At 51.0% G+C, this 20,396-nt stretch overlaps 12 protein-coding genes across 12 annotated transcripts; 3 read left to right on the plus strand and 9 right to left on the minus strand.

Annotated features, from left to right (window-relative positions):
* Positions 1-744: 744 nt before the first annotated feature.
* ASPSYDRAFT_93029 (uncharacterized protein) lies at positions 745-1,239 on the minus strand (the record flags this gene model as incomplete). The annotated part of the gene is made up of 1 exon (XM_040852769.1): positions 745-1,239. One exon carries the CDS (start codon positions 1,237-1,239, stop codon positions 745-747), a length of 495 nt encoding a protein of 164 aa, XP_040698806.1.
* Positions 1,240-2,979: 1,740 nt separating this feature from the next.
* ASPSYDRAFT_438134 (integrase zinc binding domain-containing protein) lies at positions 2,980-3,748 on the minus strand. Its single transcript, XM_040846733.1, has one exon. The coding sequence runs from the start codon at positions 3,600-3,602 to the stop codon at positions 3,198-3,200; it is 405 nt and encodes a 134-aa protein (XP_040698807.1). The 5' UTR covers positions 3,603-3,748; the 3' UTR covers positions 2,980-3,197.
* Positions 3,748-4,619, minus strand: ASPSYDRAFT_438106 (uncharacterized protein). Its single transcript, XM_040846732.1, has one exon. The coding sequence runs from the start codon at positions 4,419-4,421 to the stop codon at positions 3,894-3,896; it is 528 nt and encodes a 175-aa protein (XP_040698808.1). The 5' UTR covers positions 4,422-4,619; the 3' UTR covers positions 3,748-3,893.
* A 1,516-nt stretch (positions 4,620-6,135) lies between these two features.
* On the minus strand, positions 6,136-7,041 carry ASPSYDRAFT_438166 (uncharacterized protein). The gene is made up of 3 exons (XM_040846735.1): positions 6,806-7,041; positions 6,584-6,725; positions 6,136-6,527 (listed from the first exon to the last, which is right to left on the minus strand). Exons 1-3 carry the CDS (start codon positions 6,956-6,958, stop codon positions 6,358-6,360), a joined length of 465 nt encoding a protein of 154 aa, XP_040698809.1. The 5' UTR covers positions 6,959-7,041; the 3' UTR covers positions 6,136-6,357.
* Positions 7,042-7,541: 500 nt separating this feature from the next.
* On the plus strand, positions 7,542-8,487 carry ASPSYDRAFT_438255 (uncharacterized protein). Its single transcript, XM_040846741.1, has one exon. The coding sequence runs from the start codon at positions 7,847-7,849 to the stop codon at positions 8,393-8,395; it is 549 nt and encodes a 182-aa protein (XP_040698810.1). The 5' UTR covers positions 7,542-7,846; the 3' UTR covers positions 8,396-8,487.
* A 246-nt stretch (positions 8,488-8,733) lies between these two features.
* On the minus strand, positions 8,734-10,336 carry ASPSYDRAFT_93030 (uncharacterized protein; the record flags this gene model as incomplete). Its single annotated transcript, XM_040852770.1, has 2 exons — positions 8,734-9,792; positions 9,878-10,336. 2 exons carry the CDS (start codon positions 10,334-10,336, stop codon positions 8,734-8,736), a joined length of 1,518 nt encoding a protein of 505 aa, XP_040698811.1.
* A 501-nt stretch (positions 10,337-10,837) lies between these two features.
* On the plus strand, positions 10,838-11,444 carry ASPSYDRAFT_438252 (uncharacterized protein). The gene has a single exon (XM_040846740.1). It carries the CDS (start codon positions 10,931-10,933, stop codon positions 11,315-11,317), a length of 387 nt encoding a protein of 128 aa, XP_040698812.1. The 5' UTR covers positions 10,838-10,930; the 3' UTR covers positions 11,318-11,444.
* ASPSYDRAFT_438245 (uncharacterized protein) lies at positions 11,445-12,648 on the minus strand. The gene has a single exon (XM_040846739.1). It carries the CDS (start codon positions 12,196-12,198, stop codon positions 11,572-11,574), a length of 627 nt encoding a protein of 208 aa, XP_040698813.1. The 5' UTR covers positions 12,199-12,648; the 3' UTR covers positions 11,445-11,571.
* A 450-nt stretch (positions 12,649-13,098) lies between these two features.
* Positions 13,099-13,770, minus strand: ASPSYDRAFT_93032 (uncharacterized protein; the record flags this gene model as incomplete). Its single annotated transcript, XM_040852771.1, has 1 exon — positions 13,099-13,770. One exon carries the CDS (start codon positions 13,768-13,770, stop codon positions 13,099-13,101), a length of 672 nt encoding a protein of 223 aa, XP_040698814.1.
* An 825-nt stretch (positions 13,771-14,595) lies between these two features.
* Positions 14,596-16,083, minus strand: ASPSYDRAFT_93033 (uncharacterized protein; the record flags this gene model as incomplete). The annotated part of the gene is made up of 6 exons (XM_040852772.1): positions 14,596-14,736; positions 14,790-15,270; positions 15,326-15,355; positions 15,422-15,540; positions 15,597-15,709; positions 15,768-16,083. The coding sequence occupies 6 exons, from the start codon at positions 16,081-16,083 to the stop codon at positions 14,596-14,598; spliced, it is 1,200 nt and encodes a 399-aa protein (XP_040698815.1).
* Positions 16,084-16,398: 315 nt separating this feature from the next.
* On the plus strand, positions 16,399-18,105 carry ASPSYDRAFT_158711 (Zn(II)2Cys6 transcription factor; the record flags this gene model as incomplete). Its single annotated transcript, XM_040842749.1, has 3 exons — positions 16,399-16,927; positions 16,993-17,804; positions 17,878-18,105. The coding sequence occupies 3 exons, from the start codon at positions 16,399-16,401 to the stop codon at positions 18,103-18,105; spliced, it is 1,569 nt and encodes a 522-aa protein (XP_040698816.1).
* Positions 18,106-18,992: 887 nt separating this feature from the next.
* On the minus strand, positions 18,993-20,344 carry ASPSYDRAFT_93035 (uncharacterized protein; the record flags this gene model as incomplete). The annotated part of the gene is made up of 5 exons (XM_040852773.1): positions 18,993-19,610; positions 19,677-19,943; positions 19,998-20,043; positions 20,092-20,150; positions 20,198-20,344. The coding sequence occupies 5 exons, from the start codon at positions 20,342-20,344 to the stop codon at positions 18,993-18,995; spliced, it is 1,137 nt and encodes a 378-aa protein (XP_040698817.1).
* Between the last annotated feature and the right edge of the window lie 52 nt (positions 20,345-20,396).

Below are 20,396 nucleotides of genomic sequence, written 5' to 3' on the forward strand. Positions count from 1 at the left end.
TCGTAGTAAACCAGCGGAACCTGAAGTTGAATGAGCTGCAGTACCACGGCCCCGCCCCTGACTCTCAATGACTTTGGTATGATAGCGGTGAGATAGTAGGAAGTAATAACACGTCACTGGCGTTCACGAATAGCATCTTCTGTAGCAACTCCTACCTTGGGTTCCGCGTTCCCTCCTGCACCGTCGCCAATGAAAAGCATAGAATATGCGTAGGGCAAATCTTGTCCATGAACAAGGGAAGTAGGGCATACCGCAGAACCGTAGAATGTGGGCCGTGTGGCTTCGCCCGCGGAATGGCAACAATAAAACCAAATATCTCGCATGTTCGAGTAATATGAAAGCCAGAGGTTGCCCTTGAGAAGGAGGGTAAGCTCGCTTTATACCAGATTTATCGTCATATAGTTCGACATAGGCTCTTAAGCTGATTCACCCAAGTTCAAGATGAATGGCAGGTCCCAAGTCGAAGCAAGTCACCACCTCGATATCACTAAAGATTATTACCCGTAGATTGCTGGCCTTGGTAAGATCGTGATTGAATCTCCCAAGCACTTCACCTTCCTCTGGTATAGGATGTTTGAAGTGGTACGATGTCGATATGTCGAGAACCCTGCTGGCTCAAGGTAAATGTCCCATACCGCTCGTCCGCCCCGGCAAGACCCAAATCGTCGGGGAGGAAGGGCCCGCGGGACAAACCCAGTGTCCTAGTTGCATGCGGCTGACTTGGCAAAAAGCTTCCTCAGAGAGTTAACAAGCATAGCGGAGCAATTTGCCTGAACGAAACGATAGGTCTTCAAGCATCAAATACATGCAGCTTCCAAGTGCTGCTTGATACTCCTTGCGTACAGTATTCTGGATTTCCTCTGCGCACGTCGCAAGCTTCACCCCTTGCCATCCATAGGAACGGGAGCGACTTCGGATGACTTGTTGAAAGTAGCAAGCAGCAGTTGCCTCATCTATTATTACCGTGGTATCATCGTCAAGGAGGGTCCTAGGCAGCCAGGTCTGATAGGATGTGAGGACAACGGTCCGGGCTGTTTGCGGCGAACTGTCTGAGAGACCATGGCACCACTCCACCAGGCCATCTGGCTTCAGGGTCCGTTCCTTTTGAGTCATGTCGCTCAGATGGGCAGGATCGCCATGGAAGACTTTGAGCAACAGCGCGGTCTCAAAATACTTGGCGATCTTGTCTCGCCATACTCCCATAAGCGCACTGAGTGCGATCACCAAAGTAGGGCGCATTGCCCGCCGTGTATTGTGATTCCCTGTCGTGTCACTCGTCTATCGGATATCTGACTCGAGTGCTACTGACTGCAAGTAGATTGTCAACAGCATCTGCAAAGTCTTACCCACGCCGTGCGCATCACACAGCTTGTTTGATCCGAGTCGGATTCCGAGCACAGATCTTGGTATATGCTGACAGTATTTTCCAGCTCCTCGCTCTGTACAGAAGGCTGGGGTGGGTGCGACTGCCTCTTTCTCGGCCTCAGCTGGCCGACGGACAATCTAGTTTCGACCACCTTGGCTGTGGGATCGGAGGTGCTCCGCAGAATAGACCACGGCTGGTAGATTACAGTCTGTGACCTGTTTGGGCATGCCAGTCACAGCCATCATAGTAGGCAATATCACGTACAAACTGGCAATGCGTTGGTCTGACTATGATGAGACGGCATTCGGCGCGTTATGGATATGGTCGAAGACCCTTCTGATGTATTCGGATGCCATTAGTAGTTTGGCAATGTTCGATATGTAGACCGTGGACATAAGGTGGCGGGGGAGGCGCTGTCAGGCGTGTCCTCTAAACGTGCCAGGTGAGTCTTGGAATGATTTGTCTTCAAGTCGGGAATGAAGCTTCAGCTTCATCTCGCCATTGTATGACAACAAACAAGATTTCGCCTGCAGGTGACGTCTGCCGGTATAACGTGTGGACGCTGAGCCGTGCTGAATTCAAAGCTATAGAAGAGCCAGCACCGCAAATTGCATTGAGCGATTGAATGGAGGGGCGAGGAATGTCCGGGGTTGTTATGTGGTGTGTAGGAACGGGCAACTGTATTTCAAGAAAGGAGCCACGTCGAGAGGGAGAGATGAAGAGACGGGAGAAACGTCTGCCGTCCCAGTTGCCTTTAGGAGGATGAACAAGCCCAAGCCCTCTCAACACAGTCGTCTCAACCCCACTGAAAACAATAAGGCCGCTGTTCATAAGCGCAGAACTGTGTTTCCGTGATAGTCGTCCTGGTTCTTGTGGCAAGGCAGCCGGTGGTGAATACGGTCGTCGGCGAGCAAGTCATGCCATAGGAGCCGGCGACCAGCTATCTGAGTCAGGGCGGTGACTATTCAAAGCCTTATTCCACCTCAGCCAGAGCATGTCAATGCTATTGAAAAGAAAAGAGCATTGTTTGCACGAGCAGCGGTTGCCCTTCTACCTGATTGGTAGCAAACTCAACAGGGATATTATCAGTCAGACTTGGAGACGTGGTTGGATATGAAGGCGCCCCAGAAAAGCCGAACCACACGTACTCGTTGAGGGGCGTATTCGACGGGTTTGGATCCAAGGCAAGTGGATATAAAGTGAAATTCTCTTTCTGCTGGAGATGGTTTCGGATGCGGTTTATCAACTCGCAGAAGGCGTAGGGGGTTGGTTACGAAGGTGGCTCCCTTGATGAGTATCCTGTAGGGCCCTGAGAAAGTAGACACTGGTAACCGGCAGCCAAACAGCATGGATGGCAAAGCTGACACTGTAACACTGGGGGGGAGAATGGACATTGAAGGAAAACCTGCTTCTAATAAGGTCGAGGGGTTTCATTGGTGAGCATCACTCGGTGGGCGAGCATTGACATTGCCATACGGGTTTGGTGAACTGGTAAAGGAATGGGCATCCAGGAAGCAACATGGCCATTATGATGAATCTGGGAATCATCGCATATTTGCGGGAACCATCAGACAGGGCCATGTAGTGGCGCCCATGGGTTTTAGCAATTGCCACCCATGGAACGTCCGCCTCGTGGTCACCACAATTCTTAGTCTGTGGACTAGCGAGGCTGTACCATATCGCGGAAAGTTGGCTTTCCGGTGGGGGATCGGTAGCGGTTTCAGCAGTCCTTGCTTCTCAATAGTACGTCCTTTGGAGCGCCGTATTGTCACCGAAGAGGCCAAGGCCAGCTGGAAGTTGTTTCTGTCCTCTTTGAAGAACAGCTACATGATCAAGAAACTTGATTCGGCTGGTAGCCCGATTGGGAGTGCTGGCTTGGAAATCCTCGCTCGCAGTTACATCGAAAGTGACCTTGGTTTCCTTGAGGCGGATGCAGAGGCCAGAACCATAGCAAGGCGATGGCACTCACAGAGGAGACTGCGGCACTGAAAATCGATGTGGAGGCTAGTTGGGAGGGTAAAGGCAGTTGTCGAAAGTCCCGGAAGTGCCTGCAGTCGTCTCTCATGTTGGTCCAGTGGTAATTGCGGAGCAGGCTTTGATAGAGGTTCTTTGGGCCCGGATGTCTGGCGTTCCGGGGATACAGCCAGCAAATAACATGGGCTTCGGCATCTTGCAGACACAAGGCCCATGCGCAGTCCATGGGGCTCGACGGGTCTCCCTTACTTGACGTCTCCATTCCGAATCCGGCACATGGCGTAATTGCTGAAAAGTAATTCACAGATAGAGTATCTCATACTCAGAGTCGATGTATGTGTTTTGGGAATATCACGACCGCAACTCAATTTCCGATAAGCCACACTGACGCATCCTGCACCGCCCCTGAACCCGGTGCCAGCACCAACAACGCTCCCATCCGTGACCCTTCCGAGATAACCACATGGCCACATACCTTGAATATCAGCTGCAGGCCGGATTTCTATGTCGCAGCTCGAAAGGTGAGAACGAGCGGACGAGGAATATGCCAGCCCTAGTAACACCAAAGGCTTGGAGATCCGACAGAGACCAGCGCAGGCCCCTTACCTGGCCCGTCCGGCCACAGGTAAAACCCACACCTGGTACGGCGGGTCGAATAAGAGAGGACGGAGGTCAAGAGGAGAATGTAGAATAGTGGTTCAACGACCTGATACAGAACGGGTTCTTGAATGGGGTTACTTAGAGTCAAGGCGGCAGATAGGTGGAGGGTTCGAGATATTTGTAGGACGGGAGAAGGTGAAGAGAAAGGAGAATGAGGAGAGGGAATATTGAATGTCTTATCAACCGCTCCTGGCGGGTTTGACTCTACCCAGAGTGGTGTGTACCGCTCAGTACCATGCCACGGAGGTGCCCTGGCCAGAATGTTTCCGTTCGCGCCATGGAGCACATCCCCTTGCTGTGGATTCCTGGGCCTCCGTGTCCTGTGGTGATAGCTGATCTGTGGACAGAAGTGCATCGGTGTTGGTCTCTGTCTTTTCTGCGATGATGCACCCGGTCTCCATACTGCGTGGTTTGGGAGCATTCGACAAGAAACCGCAGATCGCAGAGATCCTCGATCGTAAGCGTGAAAAGCCCGCGCAGCCGCATTAGAAAGCCTACTGCTCTGCGACGCGGGACAACAGCAGTGACTGCAGCCGTATACGGTTTCCTTGGTTGCATTTGAGCCGATTTCTCGATTGGGCTGCACCAGTACGCTGATGCGCGAGCAATTGACGCGGTATAGTGACAGCAATAGGCAGGTGGTATAGTTGGCGGAACGCTGTCCATCTCGGAAGTCATATGTAACCGCTATATCTTGGTAAACTCACGAAGTGCCGAAAAGAAGTGGAGACGAGGCAGTTGTCCAGCATGGCATGCCATTTCGGGTGTACAGCCTGGGTTGTGATCGTGGGGGTATCCCTGACCCAGACGCCCAGGCATCAGTGCCCTTCGTGCAGACCTGGTTTGCTTTTTACACTAGCGTTGGAAGCCACTGGGGGATAAATTGGGTCAGGAATGCGGTGGCGAAGCTCAAGGAACGGTCGTCTGGTCTGGGAGAGGGCAGGACACAGCCACTCGTAGACCATATCAGACAGCGGCCGGCGTGCGGCGTACGTAGGAGCCCGAGGCTGGGGTGAGCGGCATGGGGAAGAACAAGAACTGTCAGGAAGCCATGGATGTATTTGGAAGACCATGGCAGACCGGATGTGATCTCCGGAGTGATGCCTTGGTGATGCTTGCCTCATCTTTGTCCTCATTGTTTCGTCTACCGACGTGCGACTCTATAGTTTCCCACTGGCGCAGTGGATGGCGGTTCAGACCCCTTCCTGTCATCCTGTATAGCAAGACCGGCCTTATAAGCTCCCAATTGACCGGCCTCGTGTCGGGTGGGCGATCGTCTCTGTAGGAACCCCTGGTAAAAGATGCACCATTCTTAAATCCTCAAACCAGTTGCAGAGTGGTGAATCGGGCCGAAAAACGAACTAATCCTCCACCTTCAAGTCTCACGGAAATCAATCTCCCCATGGCGTGGCAGTTTCACCGTGTTCCTAAATCTAATGTATGGGATCGGGGTTCATGTCGTACCAATTGACCAGCGGAGAACAGACCAACGGGTCTGGAGTTTCATTAACGAAACCTGAAGCGCGACATTATTTTGACGGTGCGTTCGCTCGTCAAAGAAGGTCGTGACCCGAGGAACATTATTTGGTATCTTCCAAGCGGCAGAGTAGGTCTGCAGAGTTGGCCTCTGGCACGCCGAGCAAGTGTTGTAAGTGAAGTTATCTTGGACCTGCGAACCAACCTGATGTGCACGTATCACTCCATTAGAAACACACAGCCAAGGTGAGAAGCCACACTGGGATGATGCGGCCGATGTAGTAGCAGTATTTGCAATCCGTCATTCCATTCTTTTGCTTCGGCGCCATCACTGCTCCCCACCATTCCAGTGCGGGTGGCAGTATAGAAGTACACCGAACGACTAGGGTACGGGGCTTGCGGATTGTCTGCGTGCTTGCCGCGGGCCGTAATCGTCATTCCATCAGTGTTGGTGCGTGTGGGACAATAAAGATGATATAGTTACGCCAGAAGAGTGTGCTGTTGAGGCGCATCTGGCGTGTCGTACTGCAATCTCACACCACTATTTTTGCTGATGGGAGCAGGGCTTCGAAAAAAGGACCCTTACGTACCAGGGTATCACTTCGAAAAGGAACCTTCTTGCACAAGGGAATTCCGGCTGGTGGTGAACAAGCGCTCGCATACCTGCAATCTCACCGTACTGTCGGGATTTGAAGGCTCTGAAGGAGCCTGATCCTGAGAGAGATCGCTTCTGCATGGATCTGACGCCCATTCCCTGCTTTCATTTCCCGACTGAGGCCTCACCTGGCGCGGGAACAATCTAGTTTTGTATCTGCGGTCGTAGACTCTGCCGACTCAGACGAAGGACAGTAAAGCTGCTGCGTATGCCAGGACTAGGGAAACTAGGTCGTCGATAATCTCCTTGGGCATAGGCAGGCCCGGCGAAGCAATAGTCCAACCAGCTTCCCCACCTGCAGTGGTGGTGACAATGTGGAATAGATAACCGGCTTTGAAAAAAAATACGAGACCCGAAAGGTAACCCTGACCAGATGTGAAATCAGAGCTTCCAATGCTGGCAACTTAGGAGGGTTCTGGCCAGGCTCAAAGCAAAGTTCCAAGGCGCCCTACCGGAAAGGTGTCCGAGTGGCAACCGCCATTTCATATTGCTAGTATGACGCGGTGTAAAGAGAGAGATCAGACGTCTCATAAAATTTCTTGGCTTAGCTGCTGTTGGGGCCCGTTCAATTTCTGTGTGGCTTACGCCGCGGTACTGTGATGTAGATAGAAGTAATTAGTTATAAGCAATGTCATGAAAGAGGGGAGGAGGGCGATGGAAGTAAATCAATATACCTTGTAACTGGGTGCCCTCTTCGTCCAGTGCCTTGCGCGAGGAATAACAACCCTTGAAGGTGGACCACATTCGCACTCTTCTGCGTTGTCCCTCGACCCTGTGCGACTGACGTCTCCAGCCTTAACCGTTTCTCTCGAAGCAGAGCATGGCATGTCGGCGGCTGTTGCCAGTGGGAGTCACACGCAAGGCGGGTTTTGGATAGTGAGACTTGGTGCATAAATGCAATGTCAGGTTTCGTATTGTTGGAGGATAAACAAGAAGGGCAAAACATACTTTGAAGTGGACTTTAACGTCTCGTAATCGCGGTTGATTCCGTCGTCAGGTACCGCGGCAATGTTGAACGAGTTGGCTGGACTGCCAGGAGATCTTGGAGTATTGCACATGGTATGCGATTTTGGTATATATCGGCATATATGGAAAAGGCAGGGGTAGAACAAGAGAAGTATATGATATATAGAGGATTGGAAGGGAAAGAAGAAGCTGGGATCCTGGGGAGGAAATCCCAGGGCTTTTATGTCCTGAGAACGAGGTGGACGTGGAGGATATTGGGCCAGCAGGATGTCCATCGTCTCTCAAATGAAGTGAGCAAATTCAGCATCCTTCCCGACGGTCTGGCCAACGTCCAGAGTATCCCGGATGAAAGAGATGGATACATCACATTGTGCAACGTTGAAGATCATCTGGAGGTGGGCACAGACTGCTGGTCACCCAACGATCTCCTCTGACCAATCCACTGAGGACACATTTTGTCGATGAACTATTTACGGGAACGAAATCGGTATCCAGACCAGTTTTCCAAGCGGGGACAAAGAGGTCCATGACCCATGCAAACGCGACCTGGCAGGGGTGAGGCTGCAAAGTACCAGACACTGTCTCCTTCATCCACGTCACTTTCTGTTCAAACGTCGTTTGGCAACTGGTGATTTCTTTCAGCTAGCTACCCCTCTGCGTTTCCTGGTGGCCTGGGCTTCTCATCTGTTTGCCGCGCTGCTGCATGAAAGACCAGGGTCTCCAGCCTCCATCCTGTATGCAAACGGGGGATGGCAACAGCACATTACGACTTCTCTGTGACTTTCCCACCGCGTCCTATGGCGTGGGGGGCGTGTTTCACTGGATTTGCTCAGCCCGTCCAGATGAGATGTTGGATGGTGGCCGAGACACGTCGCCCACCCGATGTACCAAAGCCAATGCTGTTTCCAAACGGCATAATACATCCTAATCTACTGGTGTATAACACGCCACTGGGATCGGAAACTCGCATTAGTGCTTTCCTCCAAACAGGGGCGATGCGCCAGCGCGGCAGCTCGCTTGTGCCCAGGTCAGAGTCCCTGAGTCTACCATGTTGGGGCCGTCCAACGTCCTTTGGCAGATGGATTGGAGACATGCTAAATCTATCCAAGGGAGCATTTCATCCATACTGGTTGAGAACACCGTGGCGGCTTTGTCGGATTGGCAAACTGGCATTTCCAGGTCCTTCTACTCCCACGCGGCTCTTCATCAACTCGGAAAATATCCATACATCCTATTCCAGGAATTCAACACTCGATTTACGAACGATACATGGCGAATACATTGAGAATATATCCTGAAACCACTACATCAGCAACCTAAGATGCGGAAAAACAACGAATGCAGCAAAACAAACCCAACGATAAGCACCCATCGCACAGCCAGAGCCAGCCGTGTTCATAAATAACCACCCAAGCACCTCCATCTATCACACCGATAACAGCTCTCGACAGCGATATCTAGAAACAGATCTAGGGTCATAATACTGGTGTTGGTCAGCTTGGAAATATCAGGATCGCGAGACATTCCGTCATTTGCCGTCGCATCTATCTGGGCCGTGAACCACGAAGTGCCGGTGCTATAGATTCCTGTTGAGCGCCGTAGACAAGACGTTGGATGAGTGTCGATACCAACAGGATCATTCCACTGCACGCCTCACCCGTCTTGCAAATTCTTGTTCGTCCAATGGCCTTTTGCGAGGATTGACCACTGGCGCGGGAGATGCCGAGGATGAGGCGTTCGGAGCCAGATTGTCCCATCCACCTGTCGTAGATTGATTGTCTGCTTGACGGAGGGTTCCCCCGACAGCCACAGTGGGAAAACGATACGAGGGGTTTGGATTGTTTGATCCAGGGCCAGTATGTAGATTGTCGATTTGCATGAGCCTTCCACCGGGAGGGACTTGAGAAGAGGACCCTCGGTTGAGCGGTGCAGAGCCAGCAAGGAGGAGACGGTCCAGTGAATCAAAGCTTCTATTCCTGAGTAGTGAGGAAACGTCATCTTGATTGCTCCGCTCATTGTTAGTGAATGGCCTTATTGCTTCAGGGATGCCCTGACTGACAGGTGCTGAGGGAAAGGCGCTTGGATGGTTGTATCTTCCTTGCACACATGGACGACCCCCCTGCATTGTAGCTCGCCTTGTACCAAGCCCTGAGGGCAAAGAGCCTGCATTTGTGGATCGAGCACCAGCTGATGGGATTCCTGTTAGACCAGACCTTCCAACGCCAGGTACCAATGAAAGGGTGTTTTGAGAGTCGCATGGAATGGCAGGGAGTGGATAGTCTCGTGGGTTGAAGGCGCCACCGGTATTTGGCCAGAAAGTATCACCTGAAGGATGCGAGTTGGACACTGTAGCATGATGGATGCAGTTAAAATCCCATTGAAGCGGAACACGACCAAGTTCAAACGGCGGATTGGGGTTATGGATACCAGTTGCAACGTCAGGGATATTACTTGAAGTTGACTGCCCAGACTCATCATGCTGACCACGGAAGGCCTGGTTTATCAAAGCGTCAAATTTAAAGGGCTTGTCGAAGACGAGACCTAGGTCATTGCTACGGGCAGGCCGTTGGGCAAGGTGACCCTGCCGAGCCGATTGGGCACGTTCCCAGGCATGGCGACTCTCCTGGGCGTCAAGCTCTGCAAATGCACGGTCAAAGTCACCACGACCCGCCGTCTCCATCTCGCTCTTTTCTATCTTGGGGGCGTCAGAAGCTCTTGCGGGCTGCATGTTCTGCGCGTGCTTCTTGTGCTCTTCGTCGTCTGAGTTCGACTCGCCGTACGAATCGTCTAAGTTGCCTTGAGTCTTCTGAGCTGTCTGGGTACTCTCGGTTGCCGGAGTCCACGGGGTTTTTCTCGTCGTTAGACCCTTCTTCGACCTGTGAGACTTGTTGCTCCTCCGAGTCCCCTGAGTATTGTTCCTCTGAGCCCTCCAAGTCTTGCTCGTCTGAGACGTTTGAACGGTCTGAGTCTTCCTCGTCTTCTAGATCTCCTTCGTCCTTTGACCTATCTGATCCCTCTTCGTCCTCTGAGCTCTCTGAATCTTCCTCCTCGGTTGCCCCTTTTTCGATCGCTGAGTCGTCTGAGACTTGTTCGCCCTCTGTGTCTTCCTCGTCGTTTGAGCCTCCTTGGACCTCTGAGGCTTCTTCACCCTCAGAGTCTGAGCCGCCTGAGTGCAGTTGAGGTACAGGAATAGCGCCGATCGCGGTCAAGGGAGGGTCGTCGTCCACGTCGTCCGGCATGGGGAAGGGGAGATCGGGCAAGTTGCTTTGCTGCAGGGTACCCAAGTTGCTGTTGAAGCCAAAGTAATGAGCAGTGGTTCGTTGTCCTAGGCTTTGGGGATGTCTGCAGTGAAGCGCATCTCTGTTGTGGTGGATGAGATTGAATATGTTGTTTACAGACGGGGTGAATGCAGGTGTCTAGTAGTGAGATGGACAGGGTAGGTAAAGTGAAGGGAAGAGGGAATTGACTGCCGGAATGCCGGATTAAGTAGATGATTGCAGAGAGTTTTGCTTCTCTAATTGGCAAGTAGGCCTTGCATTCACTATTCATGGTGTTGATATTCGCTAGTTCAGATGTGTGAGCGGGGAGCAGAACGGGCCAGCCTAGCTTGATGTGGTACTTCACAGTTTGCCTTGCAATCAAGTCCATGGAACGGCGAGAGGCAGAGTAAGTTGGATTGCTTGGAATTTGAAAGAAGAGTGTCTATCCAAACGACGTTCAAAGAAGTCGGCTGGACGTCGTTGTCTACCACGACGCCAGGATCAAACGAGGCACTAAACAGATGAGGATTGACAAGGGCCTGCTGCTATCTTTACAACGCCAGAAACAACTGAATGCATTACTCCATATTATCCAGGATACACCAAAGAAGGAAAACACTTCATCACCATTCCACAGGCACAGAACTAGGGCTTCATCTGTCTTGGCCGTCGCCACGAACCATCAAAAGAGTCATTAAACACGGTCCACAGTTGCATTCTCAGGGCATAAATGCGGAGTGGAGTAACCTCATATCCAACCTTTTCCAACGCAGATTGCAAATCGGACGCCTGGCAAATTGGACATATCCTCTTCCCCGACAGACAGAATCCAGCAACGGCAGCAATCTAGTCATTGTAAGTTGTCTCGTCGGGCAGCGTATCCTTATACGCGTCCGGGTGACAAGGCCTAAGCTGCGCACACATATCGCAGGGCTTCAGCCCAAATCTCTCCCTTGTTAGTGCGTACGCCAGAGGAGGCACCCTAAATATGTGGGACCGCGGTATTCCGTACAGCTGAACTTGGAGTGGCCCGATGGCGAGAGGCCCTATTTCAATTTTAGATGCTAGGCGGGCCAGACCACTGCAGGTGAGCATCAGAATTACTAGATTCGCCGGGTCGAGCATCTCTAGTATCAACAGCCGCAGGGCGAGTCGTAGTCTGCGCAGGGGTGAGCCTTGAGCAGGCCTGTTCATCTGGGAAGCAGTCAGGTTTGTCACTTCGAGCTACTATTGAAACGACATACCCCCACTCCGACGGGCATGGATATAGGCCGATGCGAAACGTATTCCCAGCGTTCAAACGGCCAAGGCTGCAAGTCTGTTCCAGAAACAATACCAGCGTCCTCGTTCAACGGCCCGGTTGTGGTGGGTTGGATATCATTTTGGTCGCCGCTTTGTTTCTTTTTTCTTTTTGTTTTTGTTTTCCTTTTCCTTTGGCGTGTTGTTCTGGACGCTATTTTACCGGTACTCGGGTCATCAGGAGAAGGCTTATTTGGAAGCTCAGAAGCCCTTGCCGCTGCTGAAGGGATGACCATGGTTGGGTCTTCAAGGGGAAATACATTCATTAACGAGTCCGGGACGCTCTTGACCTGGGTTTGCCTGAATCCTTCAATGAAGCCTGGGTTTGGGTGAGACTGGGAGTGAGGCGCCAAGGACGGTACTGGTTCATTACTTGTCGTGCCTATGCCATCAAGGGCCTCGGTGTTGGCGTCGAGCCAGTCGTCAAAAGAAGGATCGAGTGGGAATGGAGGCAGGCCGTCGTCCGGTTCACGTTCCTCATCAGGATCCAACGGCTGCTCGATGGAAATATGCGCATCGCTGTCCTCTGTTCCCTGTTCCATGCCGGAGGATCTTTGAGATCTCTGGTGCTTCGAAAGCTATGAAGTCTGAACGAATTGAAGCTGGGGGTGGCAAGGAAGTGAATGCACTGGCAACCGGATGATGAAGCCGAGGGAGGAGCGATCAGTTTGGCAGGAGCAGCCCTCTAAAATACGTGCCATCCAAAAGCGAAGTTGCCACCAGGATATAGATCTCCTTGTTTAGAATGGAAAATTAAGATTTCGACATCCAAATATTACTGCTTCCTCAGGCGTTCCAACCTGAGCTGCATTTCAAAAGAACAGCCCTGGAATTGGAACTGCAATCAAACGAGCCAGTTCTGATCTCAGTAAACATGGTCTACGATCCAGGTTGCTTCCCATTACGGTACGAGCACCTCCAGTTTATGGTCTTTCATGACGCCAGAGCCTAAAGACAAATCGGGTCGGCGTGTGAGAAAATGTCATGGGCACCCTACTTTGCTGTTAAAGCACTCTCTCTCCCCCTGGTCGTCTTCACGAATAACGAGTTAACATATGTACGACGACTACGATCGATGTACCAGAAGCAGCAACATCACAAGGGATTTAGCCTGATGATACTGTGATATGGGAGACCATCTATCCTTACATGGCGGACACGAGCCCTAATACATGACGCGCGGAAGACAGCTGGTAACGCATTTCCAACCCATAACTCACACACCACACTCAATACATTGGTAGAAAACTGACCAAATAAAATGGAATAAAGCAAAACTGGTCAATTCATTCTGCGGAGCTCTTAGGAAAGGGCATGAGAGTCGTGGAATCGATATCCGTCAGAACAGGCCAGGTTTGACAAGTCGGGCAAACCGAGTCGTTCGTCAAACAAAAGCTTATGGCAGCATCGATCCAAGAACTACGCGATACTTTATCGGGAATTCAATACTTGTAATGGTCAAGATCACAGTCTCGCATGACCCGACAGCACTGACACGCTTTGAAGTTGAGCGGGCCCGCGTTGTTTACTGACATATTGAGCGGAGTGCCTCTGGTTAGTACAGTCAACTGCGGGTCAACGCAGTCGACGGGAGCCCAGTATTGTGTATCATAGACACTTTGTGCCCCAGGTCCTGGCAGATCGCCAGGGGGGAGGCTCTCCCATCCGCCTGCCCAGTGATTCTCGCTGCTCAGCCGAACGATCTGCTTTGCCATGCTGCCGGCGATGTTGGGCTTTTTCTCGACCGTGGTGGGTCTGGCAGAATCACAAGGCGAAAGGCTATTGGGGTCCAGGCCATCAAGCAAATCTAGGCTATGGCAATCCGCGTGGGATGGAGAGTGTCCAGCAGCTGGAAGGTAGTCGGAGTGACCTGTTTCTCCCACTGTACCGTCCACATGATGGTGGTCGGAGACGTGTCCAGGGACAGGACCTTGGTTCATGTCCACGCTTGGATTGGGAACTTCAGAGTTGGCCAGCTCGCCATCCGAGCTTTGTATAGTCTCGTTAACTCCCGGTGACCACGGCCTAACCTTCTCAAGAAGGGGATCATAAACAACCCCAACGACAGGGTCCTGATTGGTGCCCATGCTGTCCTGGTAAGTATCCACATCCATGTTCTCCCTAGTTAGCCTGCCAACGTTCCAAGCTATGGGCAATAGAGATGGGATGATGGAGGATAATCAACCGTCTGGCAGCACAATGATGAAAGGGAGGGGAAGCAAAATTCTGTCGAGATCAGGAGTTTTAATTGTGATTATGTAGTCAAAATGGCATGAGCCAGTCAACATATTTCATGAGCTAGCTGAAAGGGTTCACCTGGCGTGGGAGTGATATTGCACAATCTGACTAGTAATCAATGAGCCCACGCTCATTGTGCTTGGGGAGGGTGACTGCCCAGCCAGAGCAGTATCTAGGCCATATATTACAATTCAAAGAATACCAGTGTAATAGATATCTGATATCCACTATCCATCCGTATTTTGCGAAGATCCCTAATGGCGAACGGACCACAACAGCCTCAAGGTCCCTAAGGCATGCACAACTACTTATAAGAAAGTAGTATGTACCTGCATACCTTGAGCAGTATGATTTCTGAGGACGGTATACTCGGTAGATGGCTGCTCAGAATAAGAATATAGAATTATAGAGGTTATTCTGTGCATAAATATACTATAACTTGTTGGCAGCAATGTTGAATGAGATTTACACTGTGAGCACTGAATAGTTTACGGAGGCGCTGGCTGGGGTGGTTGATATATCATAAAGAGGCGCAGCGGATTCGAACAGGCTCATTACAGGAATAGGAGCTAAGTTCGTACAAGTTAAAATATAATGTGGTACTCTTCTAATCTAATTACCCGCTTGACTTCTGTATTTCTTTTCCTCCTGCCACGTTCACCTCACACCCGTGTCTGTCGGGGAAATCCTCTAACTTTTTTTTAACAAGATCGCTCATTGACAGCCGCAGACGGCCAGTCGTTATAGTTTTCATCTGGCGTCTTGTATGGGCCGTAATGGACATTATTGCCTCGATCATTCTCGGCTAGAGGTATTCCATGGCGGATACGGGAGATAACATCCTGGAACAGTCAGACCACATTCACAAGAAAAGACAGCAGCAGAGGATACTCACAGGGTTATAAATGAAAGGTCTTCCAAAAGTTATCAAGTCAAGAACTCCCTCCCTGACGAGATAATCAGCCTCCTCCACCGTGTAGTCGTGGTTTGCCATGAGCATCGAAGGGCTTCCTGGAAACTTCACAAGAGGCCCAAAGTCCAAAACAGGGTCATAGCCAGGGGGGAGATCATAGCCCTCTGTTCTGGCAACCCGCCCAAAGAAATCGCCAGTTCCGGCATTATGGTCAATTCCCCGACGCGAGAGATTGATGATTCCTATCCTGCGTGAGACTAGCTCCTTGATTAAGTAGGTGTATGTCTCCTTCATTTCCTCGAAGGTAACTGCAGAGTCATTCAAGAAATCCGTGGGGTTGAGTTTGATACAGACAAATTCAGGACCTCTGAATACTTCGCTCATGACTTCTGCAACCTCGATTGTAAAACGACATCTATTCTCAACGGAGCCGCCGTAGGAATCCGTTCTCTTGTTGGCACGCCTGTATCGTCGATCAGCATTGTAGAAGATTTTTCACGACCCGGGAATTTACTTACGTGCTAAGAAATTGTTGAGGTAGGTAGCCACTAAATATGGAGATTGAGTCAGTCTTAAGGCTGTTGATTGTTACAGTCAAAGCCAAGGGCACTAACCCTTGAGCCAGCAGTTCTGCGCCATCAAAACCGGCCTTCCTAGCTAGAAGGAGAGAGTGGCGGTAGGTTTCGACAACTTCGGCCGGATCCTCAATAGCCGTTACATTATCCGTATGCCCCTAGATGGCGACTAATAAGTAAAATGCTAGCTGATAGGTTATGGGATGATTCTCACCGGTGCACCTGGCAAGTCACGATACTTCCCATCATTGGCTTTGATGTTGGATGGCGCCAAAACCTTATGGCCCTTCTCCTTCATGATCGGCATCTGGTCATGCTGACAGCGGCCTGTCTCCCAGTTAGCATCATGCGCATCGCGCCGGGCCACTCGTAGGTCATTCGTTACCTGCATGCCAGGCTTGAAAGAAAATCTTGCCGCCTTCCTTGTGGACAGCGTCTGTGACGGCTTTCCATGCTGCAGAGTGATCATCTGTGATCATGAAAGGGGAGTACTTCCAGTCGCAGCCGGTCCAGTCAACGAAAGTGCCTTCATTGACGATAAGGCCTGTTCCGTCTCTTGCTCTGTCGGCATAATGCGTAATCTGGGCTTGACCAGGCTTGTAGTCATCAACACAGCGGTTTCGGGTCATGGAGCCCATGGTGACCCGGTTTCTCAATGGGAGCTTTCCGCCAACAGTGACAGGCTCTAAAAGGCTGGCCATGTTGGATTGCAGAGTTGGTTTTTTTCCACCAATTTCTGGCGCCGATGCAGCATACTTATATTCCTCATACGCCAGCCTGAGATTAGAAATCGCGCCAACGATCCGAGATTGCATGGACGATTGTCTCCGAGTCGGCCAGGCGTCTCCGGGAATCAACCAATAATCGTTTCTCAATCCCGATCTGTTCGGTTTACCGTCGGTAGCCAATCGGGAGTGTTGATTCCCGGCCCACTCCGTAGTTTTAGTTCGGGCCCTCTGGACTCTCCTTCGCTTGGAATTCTACCCATCCCCGAGATTTGCATCTTCTTCCTGGCCATGAAGGTTGCAACGGCCTGTTTGCAATGCCGCCAATCCAAGCGCAAGTGCCGACGACCCGCGCCCAGAGAGCCGTGCTACCCTTGCTACCAAAGGAAGTTGGATTGTGGTGCAGGCGGCCAGTCGCAACGTCATTCGGGCGAGACCCAGCGTCCGCAGGCTTTTGAGCGCGGGACAGATACTACCAGCCCGCCAGCTCTGCCGTTCGATACAAGTCAAAGACTCGTCGAAATCTATCTCGACAAGGTCCATGACCGACCGCACAGCATCTTCCATCCGGCTACTCTACGGGCACGTCTACGCAATGGTTCTCTTAACGGGGCACTGTTACATGCCATCTGCGCCATCGCGTCGAAGTTCTCAGGATCTCCTGAATGCGGCAGTTTAGAAGATCAATTTGCCTCTGAGGCAAAGAGGCTCCTAAAAGCAGACCTCGAGAATGTGAGCCTCGATAACATCAAAACATGCATCCTGCTTTCTACACTGAGTGCGGGAAACTGTCAGACATCATCGGAGGCGCTATATATGCGTAAGTGTCCCTGCTCGACAACGAGGGTGGCGTAGCATAATAAAACACTCGCTGACACGGCATAGGGATCGCGACTAGCATGGCTGAGATAATGCACCTTGACTCTTGTACTCTTGGTGAAAGCTCTATCATCGCTCGCGAGACGGCACAAAGAACCTGGTGGTCCCTCTACGTGGCAGACCGCTGGTGCTTCTCAGGCTTGGGACTACCTCGTCATATGGACCATCTCGCGGCCTCTGTCGATCTTCCTTTGGACGAGCTTACATTTCGCTCACTAGCGCCAGAACAATCTTCGCTTGATACCCCACGGAAGCCCGGACTGTGGGCCTATATGATAACTCTTGTCCGCCTTTTCGGCCCAATTCAAGATCTAAACCGCCGCGCCGCTAATTCTGAAAGCGAGACCGCAGAACTGGATAAGGCCGTTAAAGACCTCGGGCAACAGCTAGAGGGCTGGAGTGAGAATCTCCCACTTGACATCCAATTCACCGTGCAGAACCTCCACTCTTACCAGCACAACAGCCTTGGTGGGCTGTTCATTGCTTTGCATCTAGCGTATCATCATTACTCATCGCTTCTTTACTTCCGGTTCCTGGAGGCCTCTCAGGGTTCGTCGTCGCCTAGGAACCTTTACGTCAGTCGCTGCAAACACCATGCTTCCTCATTTAGTGGCCTTTTACAGTTGTCCCGCCAGCTAAATGGATGTGAAGTCCTCTATCCGACCGTCGGGCAGATGATAACTGTCTCCTCAGCTGTTCTGCTGCATACTATGCTCTTCGGCGAGTCTGAAGAACTACCCCGCGCGCGGCGAGAGCTCAGCGCCAATTTCGAGGCTTTGGTAGAGCTTCAACAGTACTGGCCCGCCACTACAGCAATGGTAAGTATCCTGGGTTTGAGTTGCTTTGCATCCTTCTCCACAAGGAGGACAACTGACACTGACGCTGGTACAGATCAACAGACTCATGAAATTCCAAAACATATGTCTCCTTTCGACAGAATCCCATAAACTGGACGGATGGATGGTGAGGTTCTTGCTGGAACATTCACTTGCTCTAGAAAAAAGAGAGCTTCCCTTTGCACCCTCAACCTCAAGTGGATACTTGGAAGCCGACAGCATGTCGTCCAAGGCCAGGGACTGGGTCGAACTGGGAAGGTATACTAATTTCGACTCCCTCTGATTCCATGTCTCGAACTATCCCAAGCCCGTTGGGTGCTTTCTCCATATTTAAACGTCGGCACCGAGATATCGCATTGCATGGTTGGATATATTCAACCCCATGGTCGCCAAATTTCCTGTTTACCCCAGACTAGAGAGCTTGGTCTATTCTGCCAACACGCTTAATCACCTTTTCCCTGGCCGCTGCAGATCTGTGCTTAGAGGGAGCGAAATGTCCCCTTTCGAAAGACCCAACTGTTTGTGACTATGAAGATTAACGATATCGGATTTGGTCAGCCCAGCTTTATCTCAGGCATATGACCACTTCTTTATCGTCTACACGATAGACATTTGGGCCCCAGACAACCCTTTCTAGTCAAACCTCCCTCTCCGACAGCCGGTCCCAGATGTTCATGGCCATCTAGGGCTCAATCAAACCCAATGATGGCATGCCAGCCGATTCCGATACTCATACGATAATAATGAATCTAATATCCGTCTATACTGCACACATCAAACCCTCCAGGCTAGGATTGTCACAACTGATAAATGCTGCGTCCTAACTTTGGAACCTTAATTATTTACTTAGTTATGTTGATCTTCAGCATTACATGCTTTGATAGAGAAATATTGGCAGGGATAGGGCATCTGATGCTCACTATCAATCCGTCCCTTTGAGGAGGTGCTGAATGGCAAAGCCCGTCTAGTCTGTAATCATCAAAGCCACTTCAGGACAAACAACAAAATATACCAAGCTCTGGAGTTTAAAGCAACTATCGCGGGTGTTTTAACAGGAACAGCACTCCAGATGCGGTTGTCTAGCAAATAGGTATATCAAGCCGGGATGGACCCACATTAGTGAGTCCACATTGTCAAGGGAGTAATTATTGTTAACTGTCTAATAAACGATCATTGCCTCCCCCGAATATGTTGAACCCCTTTCGCGGGAGGAAATCCGATATCCAACGTTGTACTCTCGTCCCCACCATGTGACGAGACTATATCAACATCCGTAACGACCTGGATCTTATCGCTGTTATTTCCCTGCCGTCGCACCAGCTCCTCTTCAGACCCGGTCAGCGTATCCCCCAACCCATCACGGTTCCCAGACTTCCGCGATACAAGCCTCCGACCTCTCGACGTGCTTTGACCACGGGAATGCGACGGTAGACTTCCTAGCCTATGGACTCCCTGCCCTTTATTATACCTATCATAACTGAACTGGGAAGCCTCATGAGAACTCCCCACAAGCGTGGTAAACAATGACCTCAGAGCGGGCAAGTTAACCGCCACGACGGCAATCTGGATCTCAATCCCAGCGACGATAACCATCCGCCCCATGATGTACGACGTATCCGGGTCTGAAATCAACTGTTTTTGCACGATGAAGCGGCATAGTGCCGTCACAACAGAGAGGGAGCCGAAGCAAATGATTCCCAGGACGGCGAGTTTACGGCGGCGGCTCATCTGGAGGTTGAGAACGGTAGGGACGGGGAGGATAAGTATCACGATATCAGATAAGGCATTCTATTTTGGCCATAAGTGTTAGAGCTGGTATATCGCAAGCTATGCAGAATGGGGAAATATAGTTACCAATCCCGTTGGAACCATTTGGACGACGTAGTCGTTCAACCGCTTTGCGTTTGGATACCGTTCCGAATGGAAGTAGGCATCTAAAGGCTGGGCCTGGAGGAACGCCAGAAGCCATTCAATTATGAGGAAGAGCAGACACGCGGCCATTGTCACGTAGACGGCCCATTGGAAGTTCCGTTTCGGTGAGAGTCGGAGGTAGAATAGGAGGAAGGTCTGCTTGAGCACGAAGTGGACAAACATGTAGAAGACTTCCTCTACGAAGAGAAACTGTGTCTGTCAGCTGGAGTCTGAGTCGGTACGTCTTCATAAGAAGGTAATTACCGTGTTGATTTGCTGGAGGATCCCATCTGGTGCTTTGTCTGTGGGCCTAACAAGGTCAATATGATAAAATTGACTGGGGACGGTTGCTACTTACAATCCGCATCCGTACTGCAGGAATACGTATAGAATCGCCTGTTGTACGGTGTTGACTGCCTTTGGTCTGATTAGCGGTTGCTGGCAAACGACCACTAGAAACGCACAAATAGGAAGATGGCAGCGGCGTCATCTTTTCCAAATGTCCTCAGACGCCATCGACAGTACAGTCTGAGGAAAATAGATGCACTGCCCAATGCAAAGGCAATACTGATGACAGCGTAGGCAATAGGCTGCAGATTCTCAACCGCCATAGTTATGCATCTACCCCGGCAAGCGCCAAGTGCAACGCAGCGAGATCGCGAT

Source organism: Aspergillus sydowii, assembly GCF_001890705.1.
Source record: "Aspergillus sydowii CBS 593.65 unplaced genomic scaffold ASPSYscaffold_12, whole genome shotgun sequence".
Taxonomy (NCBI): Eukaryota; Fungi; Ascomycota; class Eurotiomycetes; order Eurotiales; family Aspergillaceae; genus Aspergillus; species Aspergillus sydowii.

Coding starts and splice junctions, on each gene's coding strand:
- ASPSYDRAFT_438252 (XM_040846740.1), top strand. CDS start 10,931: ATGCATTACTCCATATTATCCAGGATACACCAAAGAAGGAAAACACTT.
- ASPSYDRAFT_438255 (XM_040846741.1), top strand. CDS start 7,847: ATGGCAACAGCACATTACGACTTCTCTGTGACTTTCCCACCGCGTCCT.
- ASPSYDRAFT_438106 (XM_040846732.1), bottom strand. CDS start 4,421: ATGCTCCCAAACCACGCAGTATGGAGACCGGGTGCATCATCGCAGAAA.
- ASPSYDRAFT_438245 (XM_040846739.1), bottom strand. CDS start 12,198: ATGGAACAGGGAACAGAGGACAGCGATGCGCATATTTCCATCGAGCAG.
- ASPSYDRAFT_438166 (XM_040846735.1), bottom strand. CDS start 6,958: ATGCCATGCTCTGCTTCGAGAGAAACGGTTAAGGCTGGAGACGTCAGT. Junction 6,726..6,805: donor AGAGGGCACCCAGTTACAAG/GTATATTGATTT, acceptor TCTACATCACAG/TACCGCGGCGTAAGCCACAC. Junction 6,528..6,583: donor GCCACTCGGACACCTTTCCG/GTAGGGCGCCTT, acceptor CTAAGTTGCCAG/CATTGGAAGCTCTGATTTCA.
- ASPSYDRAFT_438134 (XM_040846733.1), bottom strand. CDS start 3,602: ATGGAGACGTCAAGTAAGGGAGACCCGTCGAGCCCCATGGACTGCGCA.